The sequence below is a fragment of the Atractosteus spatula genome, chromosome 12 (assembly GCF_055471065.1).
Source record: "Atractosteus spatula isolate fAtrSpa1 chromosome 12, fAtrSpa1.hap1, whole genome shotgun sequence".
Lineage (NCBI taxonomy): Eukaryota > Metazoa > Chordata > Actinopteri > Semionotiformes > Lepisosteidae > Atractosteus > Atractosteus spatula.
Window position 1 is genome coordinate 29,300,148 of NC_142717.1, and position 18,172 is coordinate 29,318,319.

Below are 18,172 nucleotides of genomic sequence, written 5' to 3' on the forward strand. Positions count from 1 at the left end.
CAACACAGTTGAGATTTACTTTATCAGGGGCACAATTTCATCTCTGAATACTTCCTCCAGTTATTTATCAAGACCTACAAGCTCTTCCCCTTACTTTTTAAAAACTATTGAAATCAGGGCTGAATTATATAGGCATTCCTTGTGATTAGAAAGCATTGTTGTTGATAACTATATTTTCTATTGTTTGCCAAGAAGACCTTCATCGTTTTTATTTTTGTGGCTATTACAACAGAGAAAGACCTGAGTAAAGAGGTGCAGTGCATGGTCTTAACTGCTACATATCAGCTTTATATTGAAAGTATGTTTTAATTCAGTTTCTCCATCATGTTATATATACATTTTAGTTCTGTCTCCTTGCTACTGCTGACAAATGACTGTCATGTTCAATAATGTAATTGTGACAGTATCAGAACTCTGTATTCCCTCACATGTCATCTTGTGCATGGGTGGGTCACAACCTTTATTGTAACCAGGGCTTGTTTCCTCCATAAGCTCTTTCACATTTTGTTTTCATTTTTGGACAGGAATTCCATTAATTAGAGGACTGACACTGTTGACCGGGGTACCACTGTTTTGTATTAGCTTTGCAGCTGAGAGGAGTTCAATATTTCAAGGAGATGGTGGCAGAAGTGCCAATATTGAAATGGAGTATGGGAGAAAGTCAATACTGCACAGCTGAAGTCATGAGTGGGGTTTGCGTTATGTGATTTATTGTGACATAATACGCTCAGAGCTTGTGCTTTTACTTGTTGACAGCTTATTAAGAATTGCTTCACAGTCATTATGCAGTTTACACTATGTGGTTGCCAACATTTTACAATGGACCGATGAAACCATAGATGTGCCTACATACTGTCTGAGGGTATTGAAGTTTCATACCGTTTCTTTACTACCCCATCCGGTTTGAACATATTTAGTTAGAAAGACTTGCTGAAGTAAACAAAAGTACCAGCAGTTCCTGCTGTTCTGTTTCCACTTGGTAACCTGTTTTTTTGAAGCATAAAGAGAGCATCCTGATCTGTGAGGTTACCACGGATTATCTGAAAGCTTTATGGGTTTTTTTGTTGGAGGCGACTATGAGACTCTTGAAAGAGAGTTGATTTATTTTTATAAAATATGCATTTATTCATGTTTTCTGTTTTAAATGTTTTTGGTAGGGTCAATTACTGAGGCAGTGTTAAACTGTACTTTACACTTTATATAAATTCTCGTTGATTTTTGTAATCCTCTGTTGCCCTCTTTTCTCTGAATCCCATTTATCTAGTGAAAAAAACATTATGTTTCATTAAACAAGCTTTTGAAAGATTTCTCAAAGCTATTTTGAAAGAAATCTGTAAGTCAGTGGCTGTAACAGTAGCTGTGATGTCTGATCTCATCAGATCTCAGATGTAAAGAATGAACACAGATATAAGGAAGGAAAATCAGGTTACTGTCTGAAAAGATGTTGGTGACTCTTTGCTGTAGACCACAAATTCCACATGGAATCCCAACTGTGCTGAGCTGCCTCTCAGATGAGACGTTAATGTTAGTTTCTCTCCATACCGAGGACATTAAAAGAACACATGGTACTTTTTGACAAGAGCAGGGGTGTAAATTACAGTATTGTGGCAGTTCTGTGTCCTGAATTTTCCTTTGGAATCCAGGGCCTTCAATTTCATAGACACAATTTTAAGGACATTTGTCTATTTAAACCAAGGAAAATAAACATTCATTCATGAGTTTATGAATCCAGGGCCTCTCTAGAAACAATTTCTCAGTTTTAGCTTGGTTTTCTAAGTAAACATTGAGTAAATAAAACAGACCTAGCAGAATCAAAATGTTAGTCTTGCACGCAAATCATATTGAATATTTTATGTCATATGTTACAGTCTTTATTTTTAAACAGGCAAATTATTTAGGAACAAAAAAGGCCTTAACAAATTGCTATTGATGAAAATTTTAAGAAGAAAATCTCTTAATTACTTGATGAATTATTTTTAAAATCTTATGTCCACCACAGGACAGAAACAAGTGTCTTTAAAGTCCTTAAATTACCCATTCTTTGCAAGTTATTGAAATACATTGAGCTGAGTTCTTTTGTGAGATTTTTAACATGTCAGTTTTAATACAGTATTTCACTTTTTATTGCAGTATTAGAGTTAAATTCTATTATTTTATAGTAAAGTAAAAATACCTTTCAGAAAAAAAACTTGGATTCATGTTACCTTTAACATCTACAGATCTGGATGTTTTCTGGAATCATATGTACCTTGTAGCCACAACTTTCATTCATATTTTGCATTTAGTACACCTGTGAAGGGTGAGTACCAAACCATAGAAGTGTAATGCTATGGTTCTGTTTACATCTTTGTGTTGGTTCATGGAAGCATAGCACCCTATTGTAACCGCTTGGACTATATGAAAATATGGGTATTGATATGGGCATCTATGACTTACTTCTAAAATACAATTATGTTCTGGGCAGAAGTTAGTATTCCTTTTCAATAGTACCAGCTAAAGGTGTCCAGTGGCCAAAATCTTTCCCTACAGCATTGTAGCCTGGCCATATACAAGAAATGCTTTCCATTGTTCACGTGTGGGCTGACCTCACCAGACCTCTGCGATTCATCAAACCAAGCTCTGACCAACAAATCTGTTCCCAGATTTATGTACCAGAATTTCTAGTCTCATTAATGTCATGTCCAAGTGTGCTTATCACTGTGCCCTGGGAAAGCAAAAAAAACAACTTGTATCGCCAGTTCTTTCCTGGCATGCAGGTGTTCTTTCATGTTATTTGGTTAGCATTAGCCTCTCTTTACAGAAATGCGTATGATCTGCACTCCAGTGAATTCCTTGGAATATTGTATCTGTCTTACTGTGCCTCAGATTTAGAGTTTGAAGGTTAATTTTAATAAGTTTTATTAGGATGCTGTGAAGTAGGGAAACAATAGGAAAATTATTCATTTAAACATAATCTCAAGCCAATTTGGTGTCAGTACACATCGGAAATATTTTAATTTTGTATCCTTCCCTGCTTATTTTCTTTGCAGGTTAACTACATGTTTCCTTTTTATTAAGTTAGTATATAAATCACACATCCCTTTTGTGCAGTTTGTGTTTGACTTTCAGAAATATGTATGCTGTGACTGGGTGTTGATTATGAGGTAAACCTAAGGCATAGGTAAATCATCGAGTTGGAAATGAAATGTTTCGGTTGAAATGAAAAGTAAAGTGTATGGGGCTGCTGCTGATTTGCAGATTAGAGCTCAGTGATATAATAGTCTTGTCTTTTTTTGTCCACAACTTGTTATAGTTAAGGTTGGTACTTAACAGCTCTTGTCTTGAGCAGAGCATTCTGATCCATAAAACCTCACAGCTTCCTCTAACCAACTTGCAGCACTTGCACTACTTCACAAGCCTGCACCAGGAGTATTATATTAATGTATTTTGCTTGTAATTTCGAGAATAAGAGAAATATCCTGATCTAAGGGCTAAACTGTCCCCAGTGGCACCAGCGCAGCTGACGGTTGTGAACTGGAAAGATGTGTATATCAAATAGTTTACAAAATGAAGCCAGCTGTGTTTCCCTACATACTGTGGCTTCCTGACATGCATCATTAAACCTTATTAGCTACTTCCTTTTACAGAGATTGTTGTAGTCTTGAACGCCTCATATTAACATTTTCTGTCCCTCCAACTGGAAATTATTTGCTTTATTGTAGAGTGTCAACTTGCTCTAGTTTCTGATGCGTTGTAATTGGTACTTTAGAGTCTAATCATTGTGAAATTCCATGCGCTGCTTTTCTTTATCTGGAGATTACAGCAGACATCCCCATCATTCTGTTTCTTTTCTCTGTTCTTTGTAGTTTATCTGTCGATCTGAGTACCTTTTCCCACACCCCCTAACTCTTTGGATTTTTTACAATCCATTATGCATCAGATAGATCTTAAAATCTAGTCCCAGTTCTATGTTAATATTGAATAATGCACTAGTAAGACCTCATTTAGAATATTCTGTATGACATTTTTGTAATGTCATCATAGTACAAAAAATACAGTGTGCTGTAATCTATCCTTAGAAAAGTTACCAAATACATTCCTGTGCTTAAAATAATATCTTGAAAAGTCAGAGCCTTTTTAGTCTTTATCAAAGGCTGTGAGAGGAACTGATTCAAGTATTCAACCCATTGAATTAGTGAAGCCAAGTGGGGAAATGCTTTTAAAACTAAGAAATGGAAGCACATTTTACACAAAGGTTTGTGGGAGTATGGAACAAACTACCAAACCTTGTTGTTGAAGCCGATACCCTTTCTTCCTCCAAGAAATTGCTATGAGATTAATTATCTACTAACAACCAAATGAGAAAAATGAGTTGAATGCCCACCCTATGCTTGTAGCCTTTATACATGTATAGCAGTGACAGAGGAGGAAAGACTTCATTTTTCTCTTGGATAGAAATTCCCTTTCTTGAATACTGATACAGGAGCTTCCAAATCACGACAAGGGGTCATTTAAAATGCCTATAAATGCTATAAATTTAAAGTGCCTATTTGAAATAACTGGTGAAAAATGTTTTTTTTCTTTTAATTTATAAATAATTGAAAACCGTGATAGTACTGCCTCTTAGATAGTTTTATCTGGTCTTTGTCATACTGCTAGACAATATTCAGAGTGCTAAAAGGGATTTCTTATGAAGAGATTTCTCATTTCTTATGTTTGCTGGTTGTGAAGTAGAGGGGATTTTAAAGAGCATTTCTACATGCTGTGTTATATCTAGTGATTGCTAATGTGTAAGCTATTTAGAAAATTGTATTTCATTGTGAAATGGTGCCATGCACGTTTTTACAACACCCATGACTTCTGTTGACTTTGCTTTGGTGTGCATACAAAATCAAATCTCTGTAACTTTAAGTACTGGAAAATAGACAATACAGGCTATTTTTGTAATCTTTTTGATGAAGTTTACACACCATTGATGAATTCCTAATGCAAGAAACTGTAAATGGCTAATAAAGTGAACTTATCTTATAAATGCCCTTAGTTTAGAATAGAAAGCACCAAGAAACAAAACAGTCAATTCCCTTACACACTCTAGAAGTTTACTGTTGAGTTCTTTCACAAAATAGGTGGAATTTGATGTTCAGTGTTTTAGTCAGCCTTGCTATTATACCCGAGCAGATACACGTCTTTGTTTTGAATAAGCCTTGCGCAAGTATAATTTGTCTTAGCAAATGCATATTCCTCTCTGTGCAAAGCTCAGTAAATTCCAAACCTTTGTAAAAAATGTGAACATTGCTGTTCTCCCTCAGTTTTGTTTTTGCAACTAAATTAGAAAACATTTTTCGTATCAAAGCATGGTGAGTGAATTTATTTAATTTTATATGTAGTTAATTTATTGTATTTACTATATGGTAACAACAGCATATTGCTTAGTAAAATCACAGCATTGTGTGTTTATATAGTGTATGTAATTAAGAATAATGATAACGCCCAGTGAAAACAATACTTAAATGTAAGAATAAATCTAAATTGCTAGACCTAGTTATTATTATTGCACAGTTAAGTAAGATAGTCACTGTTCTTTTCTTTTATTCCAAAGCATTGCAACTTTTTTCATATAATTGTCAATAAATGCAAAAATGTATATTAGTTTGTAGCACAGTGCAGTACATTGTGGAGTCCTTAACAAAATGCTTAATAGATTATTATGTCATTATAACTGCCATAAAAATTGCAAATGAAAGTTAAGGCAAATGTGTATTTTGGATTCAGCAATTCAGCTCTTGCTCTACGCTTAGAAAAGTGTATCAGAAATGAAATGACTTTATAAAGGATTAGCACTGTTCTCAGCTTCAATGAAGGTGAAAACAGTGTTGCCTTTAGTTAGTGGATTACTGATGGAAACCAACTTATTGTAATTCTGAGTGTACAGGCACGCAGTTATAAAATTACAATGGTGGGGGGGGGGGGCTTACCACTTGAAACTTAAACCTTAATATTGGAGCTGTTCTTTAAAGATTTTACTGTTTGAATGTCTCAGCATGTTGATGTTCCTTCTGTCATCGGATAGCTCAAGTTATTGAAGTAATTATTCTGAATACCTGGGTGGTCTGGTGAATAAAAAATAGTGTTTACAATTGATAGCTTCCTATGCTGAAAGAAATATTCATAGCGGGGATGTCTGACGTTTAAGGGACAATTAACCTTTTCAGTACCAAGGTTTACATGCTTCTGCTTGACTTTAATAGAGCCGTTCAGCTGTGGGAGTTCAGATCTGGAGTACATTGCTCTTGGGCAGGAAAAGATTTCTATAATGGTGGGAACAATAAAAATGTCTGTAAAGTCATGTTCAGTTGAGTCTTCTTATCTGGTTTTGACAGTGTTACATAAATATGCGTGATTCGGACTGATATCCTCATCCAATTGTCAAATTGCTCTCATGGGGTAATGTTTTCATTTTTTCCCACATTAAATCTGTAGGTTAAGATGCTATGTTATTTCCTTAATAGAGCTGTAGGAAAAGGCATTAAATGCACCATAAACTCAGACTTTGTGTTGAGGATAAAAAAAAATGTACCTGCCACAGCTTACAAATGACAGGTCAGTCACATTTACCATAATGCATATATCAGAATTCATTAAGTAACTGAAAGTCTTATATTGTTCTTATAATTATGAAAAAAATCTGACATGTAAGATGCAGCAACCACAGAGCACAAAGGTGTTTGTTTTTTTAATTTTGAAATTGCACTTAATCCTTCTCAAAGGCAAACGCATTTGTAGAAGAAAAGATATGGGCAGTAGTAAATCTTCAATAACAATCAATAAGCACTTAAAATTCAATTGGATTAAGTAAAAAAAAAAATATTTTTATCTGAAACTGTAAAATTTTGATGCTGTTATCAATTTGTAAGAACATAGTACCATTCCTATCTTAGCAAGATATGGTTTGTATTGATGTCAATATATTTGATGTCATAATAATTTGTAGTGCATTTTCCTACTGGAAGCAAAACGATTTTGAGAGGCAACAGTCTCACAGCAATCTGGATCCAAGAGTCAGGAAAATCAGCTGGAGCTTACTGTTTTGCACCTTCCTCAACTGGCACTGTTATCCTATTACCACGGTAATTAGTGTGCACTAATTAGCCTAAATATTAATCCAGGACTATAAAGCAAACTGTGTTGTAACACAAAGGTCAATATCATGCACAATTTTTTGTAATGTGTATAAAGCACACTAAAATGGGTTTGATGTATTTCTCTTTCTCTTGGTTAACTCCTCTAAAGTGGGTGCCCACAGACACTGCAACATTTTTTAGCCTCCATCCTAGTGTATCCCAATGTGATCTAGCCTGACCTTTTAGGAGCAAACTTTTCTGAAGATGGTTCACAAACCTTAATGTGGAACTCCACCATCTGGCCTTGCAGTATCCTGTTTAATGTTATAGCAGTGGACTTTGACATACCAGTGCACTTGCACATAAGTAGCAAGAGCTTTGTCAGAAGTCCCACAATTAATCACTGCTAACTTCACACTTGTCTCGTGAGTATGTCTACTCCAGCTCTCAAAAAGGTGACAATTTGCACTGCTTGTATTGCAGCTGTCATTAAGATCCAAATGAATCTTATTTGGTACATTCTTAGCAGCCTTTCTTTGCTATTTTGTTTGCTGGCTCAATCCATGTGGTAATATAGCATGTTTATATATACAGCACATACAGTACATACATTCCCCAAAAGGCCAGTTACTGAGTTGGAATTCCACATGAATTAGCTGTCTTTCACAACTGTTGTATTTCTCACAATGATTCTGTGGGAAAAAGTGCTACAAAAATTAAAATGTTAAAATAGAATGTGATTTAAATCCATTTAAGGTCAAATGTTAAACATATACATATATTGCTAATTTAGAAACAAACAATATTGCTAATTTAGAAACAAACACAAGGACTCAATTTGCCATCGTTTCTTAGGTAAAGCAAAAGTTGTTCATATCATGGTCCATTCTGTTTCTGATTTTCACTTTCGTCTCAGCTAAAATATTTGAAAATGCAGGGGATTGCTACATTCATAGCAGCTTTTCAGTCCGTAAAAGGAACAATAATAAATTGTATACGTTAAGAGTGATTTCACCCTTGTGACAAATTATTTTTACCCTTGAGCTATTGACATCGTCAGGCAAATCCATGTCTGCCGTTCCTGAATATTTTGTCTAAAATTTCACAGCTTTTCTATGGTACGATACAGAGGAGCAGTTTGAGTTAGTGGTTATGCATATTGCAAGACAGCCATTCTTTATTTTATTACAAAAAAGACCAACTCTAGAAAGCCAGATTAAATCATTCCTTTCACTTTTAATGGGATTTGGATGAATAGAGTAAAATATGCACTTTGCATTCATTGATAGCATCTTTAGGTTGAGGTAATTGAGTCTTTTTTTTCCCTCCTGACTGAATGAATAATGACTTCATCTGATCCTCAGTGAGGCCTGAAAAGTTAGGCTGCCTTTGTCAACGCAAAGAGATCTGGGCTTTCAAACATGTTCTATGTCTTTTAGCTTAATTTTTCTTCATTTTAATCCCCCCAAACCTATTTTTCTCAATAATTCAAGCATAAACTGTGTAGTAGTTGAGGCGACAGAAATTGGAAGATATTTGTCTTCGCTGTGCTACTTTTTAAACACAGCTGATAAATCAGCAAATCTCGTTGCTGTGTCCCTCAGTTCTCAAGGGAAGGAGCAGACCATGCTCAGGAATGTTGATTTTTTTCTGAACTATTTAAATATAGTCTTCTTTTCAGACTGTTTCTTTATTTAGGGAAATGTTATGTTTTACTGTTTTTGCGAACGCAGTCCGGAGATAAAAGGCCCACTGTGATGGAGGTTTGCTGGTTGCTTTGGCAGGGAAAAAGAAATCCTTTTTGACAATTTTCCCACATGTTTCATTGGCTGAGACACACACTTGAAAAATAAAAGAAAAGTTAGACCAGAGAAAGAAAGCATTTGGATATGGGAACTTTTCAGTGTGCCTTTACATTCAGAGATTTCTACAATAATGCATTTTATGGTTATGGGCTAGTACCACAAACAATCTGAATATTGAAAGAATTTTCCACACTAGCTTAGTGTATTAGTATACCTACAAAATAACATCTTTGATTTTTTATTTTGCTTTAGATTATTGTTAAATGAAACACTGAAAGGGATTTTTCAAGAAAAGTAAATCTTGTGAAATTAATTACATAGGAAAGTGAGAGTACCGCAGCAGTTACAGCCTTTTATAGCTGGTTATGTCTTGCTCATGAAATATAAATCTGGTAGCGTTAAAAAAGAGCACTCTAGTGCAATAATTTGGATTTCAACCTCCCACACTAGTATGATTATACTTATAAAATAAAGGAGCTTTGTCCAGTTTGTATGGAGGTCTCATCCGCTGTTTTGATACCCCAAACAAACTAAAATAAAAATACTATATCATCCACAGTTTTATCCAATGTAAAGCATTTTGATTGCTATTGTTCTACTCATCTTCAATAGATACAGTACATAAGAAGGATGGTGGAAGTTGAAATCCAATCACTACAGTAACAGATGTCCATTAATATTAAAAGGATTCCTGCTCAACTTAAAAGCAACAAAATATGCTACAATATGTGTATACACTGTAGAGATAATCCTCCGCTTCTGTACTTCAACTGAATTTGCCATCCACTCTTTCAGGTGAAAAAAATAGCCACTGGCAAGCAACTCTGTCACTTCATGTGGGAAAAAATGACTTTCTTAAAAAAAAAAGATTAACTAATACCAAAATTCAGAACAGCTTCAGTCATATGAGGATCTTTTCTTTATGATGAAGTTGCCTATACTTTTGTCTTGGGAGTGCTAATATTCATACATTCTTCCATCCATTATCAGACAAAGAGAACCAAGTTAAGGTTCATGGCTACCTAGAGACTGTCCTGTTAAAAAGAGGATGCAAGGTGGGATTGTACCCTGTATAGAATGCAAATCCATCACACACTCTTTGGGAAGGAACTGGAACACCCAGAGAAAGCCCATGCCAGCACAGGGAGAATCTTTGAAGTGAACATGAAACACAACAGTTTGAGTTGGTCAGTATTTTCAGAACTTTGACTTTTCCCACCTGGCCAAGGGAAGACCATCAGAAAGCCCAAAACCAGGGAGCTGCTCCATTACTGGTAGTGAAGGGGCTAGTGGAGAGGTATTAGTGCAAAAAATACTAGAAGACCAGACACCCTTATTTTTAACCAGGTGCGGTGAGAACTGAAGTCTGTTCTTCTCCTGATATTTTGTTTTGTAATTCTTCCAGGTGGGCCTGTTAGACCTGGAACTGAACAGCCTGACCAAGGCCCTGTTTGTGGCACAGGTGGTCCTGTCCGTGGTCATGGTGGCTCTGCAAGGCTTTGTTGGGCCCTGGTACCGGAACCTGTTCCGCTTCATCCTGCTCTTCTCCTATATCATCCCTATCAGGTACTGGCATCAGTCTACACACAGGTGTACAGCTCTATTATTACATCTATACATACAGAAATATAATTACCAACATATCCATACAGGAGCAGCCAGTTAAGTCAATATATGTGCTTATAACATTAATGCACAGGTGGAAAGGTAATGCAGCTCCAGAGGTGGCCTGTGGTATAGTTTAGAGAACATAACAACTCCATACTTACCTAAACAAGTCTAAAGGCCCTGCAGTGACTTTAGCCCTCAAGTTAGAGACCTGTTTGGTCCAAATACTGCCAGGTAGTTTAATGTTTTAGGGACAAAAGCATTTGCAAAGGGAATGGTAAATAAAACCTTAAGTACATCTGGTAAATTGAAAGATTTATGGAAAGGTTGTAACTTCCTTTCATTATTTTTTTTGCTCCTTTATTCTCTCTTTTTGCCATTCTCCTAATTTTTTTTCTCCAAGGAGGCAACATAGTCACAAAGCATGGCCACTTAACTATGTAAAAAGATAACCTGAACTCAGGAATGTGACTGGTTTCAAACTTCTTGGATGAATATGAACCACACTGGTGCTATGTGACTACTAGTGGCACTAATACAATTAATCTATACGTCTATGACCAGGGTATGCCTGTATGATTCAGGGCTGTTTATGTGTAAGAGCTGGAGTTCCCAGTTCCAGACAGAATTCCAGCAGCTATGCGCTGTCACCCTCAATCATAAATATAATCATTCTATTCAAACCAAAAAGAAAGTTACCAATATACAAACCTCCAGTGTTAGAAATGAGATTCAACCAAAGTAATAGACCTGATCAAAGGTGACAGGGTTATTAAACACAGGTTATGTTTCTAAAGATTGCTGTAACTGTATGCAAGTTTCTTTCTTGAAAAAAATTTGGAGATAGCAAGTTTTAATTGATTTTTGAAGAACTTACTGTATCTGTCATTAATCACTTTTGTTGGACTTGGCACAATCCCATATCTAACCGTCTGGCCATTTTATGGCTTTGAAGCTTCTTTAACAGCAAAAAAGTTTGTGTTTACCAACTAAAATTGGTGTACATCACATATCCTCAGGTATCAATTACATGCACACGCTATTCACTCGCATGCATGGCATGAAAAACCAACAGTACTGTGTGATCCAAGGTAATGTGAGGTTGAAGCCACCAGCACTTCCAGACCCACATTACCTTGGATCACACAGTACTGTTGGTTTTTCATTGTTCATCAGGTCAGGTGCTTGTCACATTCAGGTACTCAAAATCCACTGATAATGACAACCCAGTGGATTGTGGGTCCAGGATGAGCACTGAAACGCAAACCCAAGAACATGAGTGAGAACGATGAGAAAATATAAAGAACAGGACTGTGTTACAATATAGAATCATATTGTATTTATTTGGTATTTTTTTTTGCCATTGATTAACACAAAACACTTTATAATTTCAAAGTGAAAACAATTTCTACAGATTCTCCTAAGGTAATTATAAATATAAAAAATAAATTATAAGTATAAAACAAAAAAATAACTGATTGCCTAAGTGTTCACCCCCCTTAAGTCAAATCCATTTGGTAGAGGCACCTTTTAGTCTAGCCATGAGTCCTTTAAGATAAGTCTCTACCTGCTTGTACATTAATATTATCTGAACACTGCAATTTTTAACCATTATTCTTTGCAAAATTGCTTAAGTTAACTCAAGTTGGATGGGGACCGTATGGTGCTTAGCATTGAGGCCAAAAAGGTAAATTTGGAGTCATCCAACAATAAAATATTCTTTCACTCTCCCACATGCCTTCTGACAAAGTGTTGTTGAGATTTTTTTCAACAATGGCTTTCTTTTTGCCACTCTCCCATGAATCCCAGATTTGTGAAGCACCCAGGCAGTTGTTGTCTTATGCACAGTTTCTCACATCTAATCCATGGAAGACTGTAATTTTTAGTTTCTAAGCCCTTTGTAACCTCCTTGACTAGTGTTCTTCTCATACAAAAACTGTTTTTGAGGATGCCCTGTATCAGAGTTGTGCCATATTTTCTCAATTTCTTTATAATGGACTTTGCTGTGCTTTGCGGGATATTCAGTGCCTTTGAAATTCTCTTATACCCTTTCGGTCATTGGTGCTTTTCAATAACCCTATCATGGATTTGCTTTTCATCTTCCTTTCATTATTTTTTTTGCTGGGAGCTGTACTTATCAACTTTGGGACCTCCTAGAGATAGGAGTATTTAACCTAAACTCACATGAAACAACTTAATTGCACACATAATTATAAATTTATATTTTTAGTAAATTTAGAATGATCGGTAGAATATATTTCCATAGTGTAACACAATAAAATGTTGCAAAGTTCAAGAGGGGGTGAATACTTTTGGTAACCACTGTGTATGCCCATATATGTATGAAATGAAGAGAAATGGTAAAATGTTGATATTTTGTATTCTGTACAAGGATATTGATCTTCCTTTTCTCTTTGTAAATAAGTAAGGTTGGGTACAGCATGTCTCTCTTTTTCAAAAAGTATATATGCAATCATCCCCCGGGTATAGGGTTTGTATTGTGGACATGCAAGTGACTTTGAGAAAGAAAAGCGTACTGCAGCAGCACAGATAAATATGTGTATGCACAATTTAAATTGCAACTTAATGGCTAGCAAATAGTCTAAAAGAATAGCAACAGGAACATGGTCAAGGCCTGGCTGTACTGTTTTCTAATAAGTATTACTAGCTGGCAGACTGGAAAACAGTCATCCAGAGAAATAAACAAAAGGTATGTTAATTATATTGTGAACAACTTTTCAAATGTCTGTATTGGTCAGGGCATGATAAAGTAATGAAAATGAAAACATTTGGTGCTAAATATTTCAGGTATTTGTTTTTCATTTTTTCAGCATATTTCTCTAATGGTGTATAAACCAGATTCTTTTAATCACTTGACAAAGTCCCTGCATGAGCTCAGTGAGGCTAATGTGATTCTGGCGTGTGTCATGAATCATATTCTTGACAGGTCAGAATTTAAGGAGATGAACACGCACTCTTTGGCATTAAAGCATTAAGGCATTGTATGTCTTAACTACAGTACAGTAGGTGTAGTAGGTATAAGACATGTACCCAATCATCAAAGAACTTACTTTTTTTTACTCAACATAAAAATTACTCAAGAACTTGACTGTTATTGTGCTTCTGAAGCTTTCTTAACGCGATATATAATGATGAGATTTAACCCATGTAGCTATCAGGTTTATATGAACACAAAAATCTTCACTGGCTGCTTGCTAGCATTTTAATACAATACTGTTACAAAATGAGACAGGTCTGGATTTTAATTGTCACATGATCATTGTCCCAAGATGCGGTTAAAATCTTTACTAAAAATAATTGCAGTGTTGGCCTCACAACCAAATAAATCTCATCTTAATAAAATGTGTCAATTGGAAACCAAGTTGGCGTTTCTGGAATATGATCAACAACTCACTGCATTGGAACTCAGCCTTTTGGGAAATAATTAAATATCCAAGGTGTACCAAATTATCTTTATGTATATCTTATCAGAATTATTCATTTAATTGTAATTGGCCTAAAAAAACAATTTTTGGCAACTTCTTTTGCCAGATCAGCACATGGTATTGATGTTAGATCTAATTCAGATAAACCCCACCTTTTTTATTCTAAATTATGTACAGTAGTTTGAGCACTCAGTATGATCAGAAGGTACATGACGTTTCTACCTAGTCTTTCTCTTGAAGAGGTAGCAGTACTGGAGATGCACCCCTGTCTGAGTTAAAGGGCAGCAGTACATGACAGAAGATAAATCCCTTGTCATTGATGATATCCTTCCTGAGTTTTATCTGACCTTTTGGCCACAGTTAGATCCCCTTCTGCTTGAAATGATATATACTGCCGTTCAAAAAGACTCCATTTAAAGACATGTTACATTGCTGTTATTGCTAAAGACAAAGATCCCGCAATTTTTCAAAGTTTCATATGTCTATGATCTGCTCTGACACCGAGCTGATAAAACCCAGGTGTTGTGGAACAAAATTGCACTCTTCTTCTTATTATTGTGAAAGTCTGTCTTGCATCCTACTGTATAATCTTCATCCCCACAAAATATATACGGCCATAGTTATTGCCTACTCCAACCACTCATATCAATGGTCATTTCTAGACATATCAGGTTTCATTCACATTAATATTTGAGTTAATATTTTAACTTTATTTTTTTACATTTGAACAAATAGCCTTTTTGAAACTAAATCTTTCTTTCGGTCCTTTGTGTCTGTCACTCCTTACAGCCTGCGAGTTAACCTGGACATGGGGAAAGCAGCATACGGCTGGATGATCATGAAGGATGAAAATATTCCAGGCACCGTGGTGCGAACAAGCACCATTCCCGAAGAGCTGGGACGATTGGTGTATATGTTGACCGACAAAACAGGTGGGAAGCGTGAATGTGGGTCAACACCCATACCTGTCGTTGGTTTTACTGATGATTGTTTTGTTTCAGAAGAAATGTTAGTTTTTTTTTGGATGGAAAATCCGAATGCAGTGTTAAAAAATTGACTTATCAGAATTATTGAGAAATCAGGTTAGGAATCCATTTAATGCAGTTTATTCCTATCTCAAGAAAAAAACAAATGTCCATTTCTAATTTCACTGTACCCCTGTATGAATGTAAAAATACAATGAGAGAGAGTGATTATCTTAAATTAATTGTTTAGTTGTATATCCGTTTTTTTATTTACTTTTTAAGGTTTGCTTTATCATAAAAGTTAGATATTTTAGTAAAAAACAAGAAACTGCTTTACACAAAGCCTACCCTTGTGTATTTGCAGATGTACAGCTGCTGATAGCCCTGTGTCTCCTGGCTTCAAGTACACTCATAGAACACGTTGAGATGAAAGAGCATGCCAATTTAAAGGGGGCTGTGTTCTTTACTTTTGAGACACAGCACCCACACAGCCCACTCCTGCTGGAGAGTGGGTACAGGCAGAGCATTTAGCAACTTGCTGCAGATCCTCTGTCAACAAGCAGGGTGCAGTCTGTTCAGATGTCTTGATTGGAACTAGAAATCAGGTCTCCTGGATGCTAGTATGCATTCTCATAGCTACACAATGAAAAGGATAGGAAGGCTGCATACACAGGCTTCAGAGTTTCACAAGCTTGTAAGCCCTCTGGCACAGCAAAGAGGGCAGCAACCAAGATCCAATGAGTTCCTGATGCACATGTATGACCTTATATATGATCAAATATATGCCAAAAAATGATTATAGTAAGTGCCTTTCTGAAAAGAGCCTGCAGTAGTGGTTTCATGTGGGGAACAATTGGAAAGGACACAGAGACAAGTCTGTTATTACCTGTTTGTCAAGTGTAGTAGGTTAACCACACAGAAAGTGAAAAAGAATTGGAGTTGTTGGGTCTGAGGAATGCCGTGTCACTAACATAATTGGAAGGTAGTTGCCTTATGACTGCAAATTGGGTTTGCGCTTCATCAATACGCATTTTGACAAGAAGCGTCCATCACTGTGGCTCTTGCATTTGCCACGGCAGAATAGAAAATGAAGTGTCCCAATAATTACATTATAGTTTCCTTATTGTTGGACAAGAAAGCAATATGGTATAATTAGGTTTGATTGGAGAGCATGTTTCCGGTAAGATCTGAAATTAATGATGTTGCTATAGTGACACATCTGTGGCCACCGGTGCATGAAACATAAAGTAATTCATTCGACAAGAGAAGACATCTGTTAACTGCAAGGATGCGGAGCATATTGACACTGACCAGAAATACTAGACGTTCTGTGATAAATGAACAAATGGTGCTGAAACAGAGAGACAGATAATTTGTACTTAATCTGCAGGGAGGATTTTAATCTTCTCACTGGTTGCGTCTGAAAATGCCATTGTTAAAGGGAGGAATTCCACTGAGAACACACAAAATTCAAGGTTTAGCCCTGGGTTCATCCTTTTAAGGCAGAGATTTATTTTGAGCTTGGATGCTTTTATCGGTTTGGAATGTCACACTGTTAGCAGAGAATCTTTATTTCAGACAATGCTTTAAAAATCTGTCCATCAGAGGTGTCGGAGAAGCCATGATTCTTGACATGCATCGTGCTTGGGACAAGGTCCTTTTTTCAGTTTGCACAAAACGGTGTCTGAAGCATGTCTTACGCCAAGATAGGCCTTGAGATGAGGAATGGGGGTAGGTTACTAATCTAATAGTGAGTTCACAGAATCTAGCTGTATCTAATTACAAGGCAAATATTAACCAAAACAGCATTTTCAAAACAGTGGATTTTGCATAGTTAAGATGTCACTAAATACAAAATTCATAGGATGTGGAAGAATTCAGGATTTTGGTGATACAATAGCTTAAGTGAATAATTTTGAAGTAAATGAAATGTGTTCCTTTTCTAATCTTTACTTGGAAAGTAACAGTGTTTTCCCACTATGCAAGTGAACAGTGATCACCAGTGTGTCCTTCAACATACAAGAATCAGATCAGTAAACAGTATCACTACAGTGAAGCGTATCTGCCTGCAATCTTTCTATACCTCCCATGTAAGGCCATGCAACAGCAACAACTCAGGATCCTCTTTTTTTATTTCTAGAGGCTATTTTGAGCTGTTTTTTTTCTGTTTCTCATGATTAGGTAGAGAACCCAGACGTGCCGCTATTTTTCTTTACAGACAATGACCAAAGTAGAATTTGCTATTAATATATATTTTTATGTGACAAAATTGCTGCACAATTACAGGAAAATTATCTGTTTGATAGGGATATAGGTCAGACCCTTTAGTCCACGCACTATTCAGGTCTGAGCTTTGTCATTAGTTGACCGTAACCAGGCTTTCAGTTGCTGCCAAGCAACTTACCAACCATTGCTGGGTAAACTTGAGCCTGCCAAGTTATACTTGGCATGCTGTGCAACAGCAAATCCTGTCGGTAAGTCACAAAATCTCCTTCATACATTGCACAAATCTGAGTGGTGAATGGTGAATGGCACTAACTAGTGCACTTATCAGAGGAAGGGATGCAATGTCTTCATTCTCCCTGTCGATCGATTGGTTTTTATTTTTTATAGTACTCTTTGCAACAAGGTTCACATACAAGCGTAGTAGAGTACAGGGCATGGTGAAGAGGAAAACAAAAGCTGCCAAAGGGAGAGAATAAATCTGTGGGGGACCATGGCCCCATGGGTGCCTCCCTTCCAGGCTTTTTTTATATAAGCTTATAGTATTTATTCAAGTAGGTAATATGCTGTAAGAATGCATGCTTTTATATAATTTTATATAAAATTGCCCAGGCGTCCACATAATTGTGACTGCCAGTAACTTTAGACCATAAGAGGGTAAAAAGGGATACACATGTAATGTGGCCCACAATTTTATACTGCTCATTTGGTGTCAGGTACATCACATTGCGTACAAGTATTCGTATTCATATTAGAAATTAAGTGGTTATGGAAAGTGCATGGCACTGCATTGGATGGCATTGGAACTTTCTCGGGAACTAAGAAAGTGCATTCCTAGTGACTCAGTGCAGTCAGAGACATAAATATTAGCCCACTCCACCTCCAACAGCGTAATTCACCAGTTTGTTAAGTGTAAGAAATATTGGCAGGTGATACTAACTTCACAATAATGTCTCTTCCAAATGATGGAAGCCAGGTTCAGAAAAGAGCAGCTCTTGTCTGAATTACTGTATATTCCACATTAA

At 36.3% G+C, this 18,172-nt stretch overlaps 1 protein-coding gene across 2 annotated transcripts in view; it reads left to right on the top strand.

Annotated features, from left to right (window-relative positions):
* Positions 1-18,172, top strand: part of atp9b (ATPase phospholipid transporting 9B) — a 152,164-nt gene that overhangs the window by 89,514 nt on the left and 44,478 nt on the right. For both annotated transcript variants that reach the window (XM_088928992.1, XM_088928993.1), the window contains exons 12-13: positions 10,311-10,471; positions 14,749-14,891. In XM_088928992.1, coding sequence (XP_088785118.1) covers positions 10,311-10,471; positions 14,749-14,891 — 304 coding nt within the window. The remainder of the gene's footprint in view (positions 1-10,310; positions 10,472-14,748; positions 14,892-18,172) is intronic.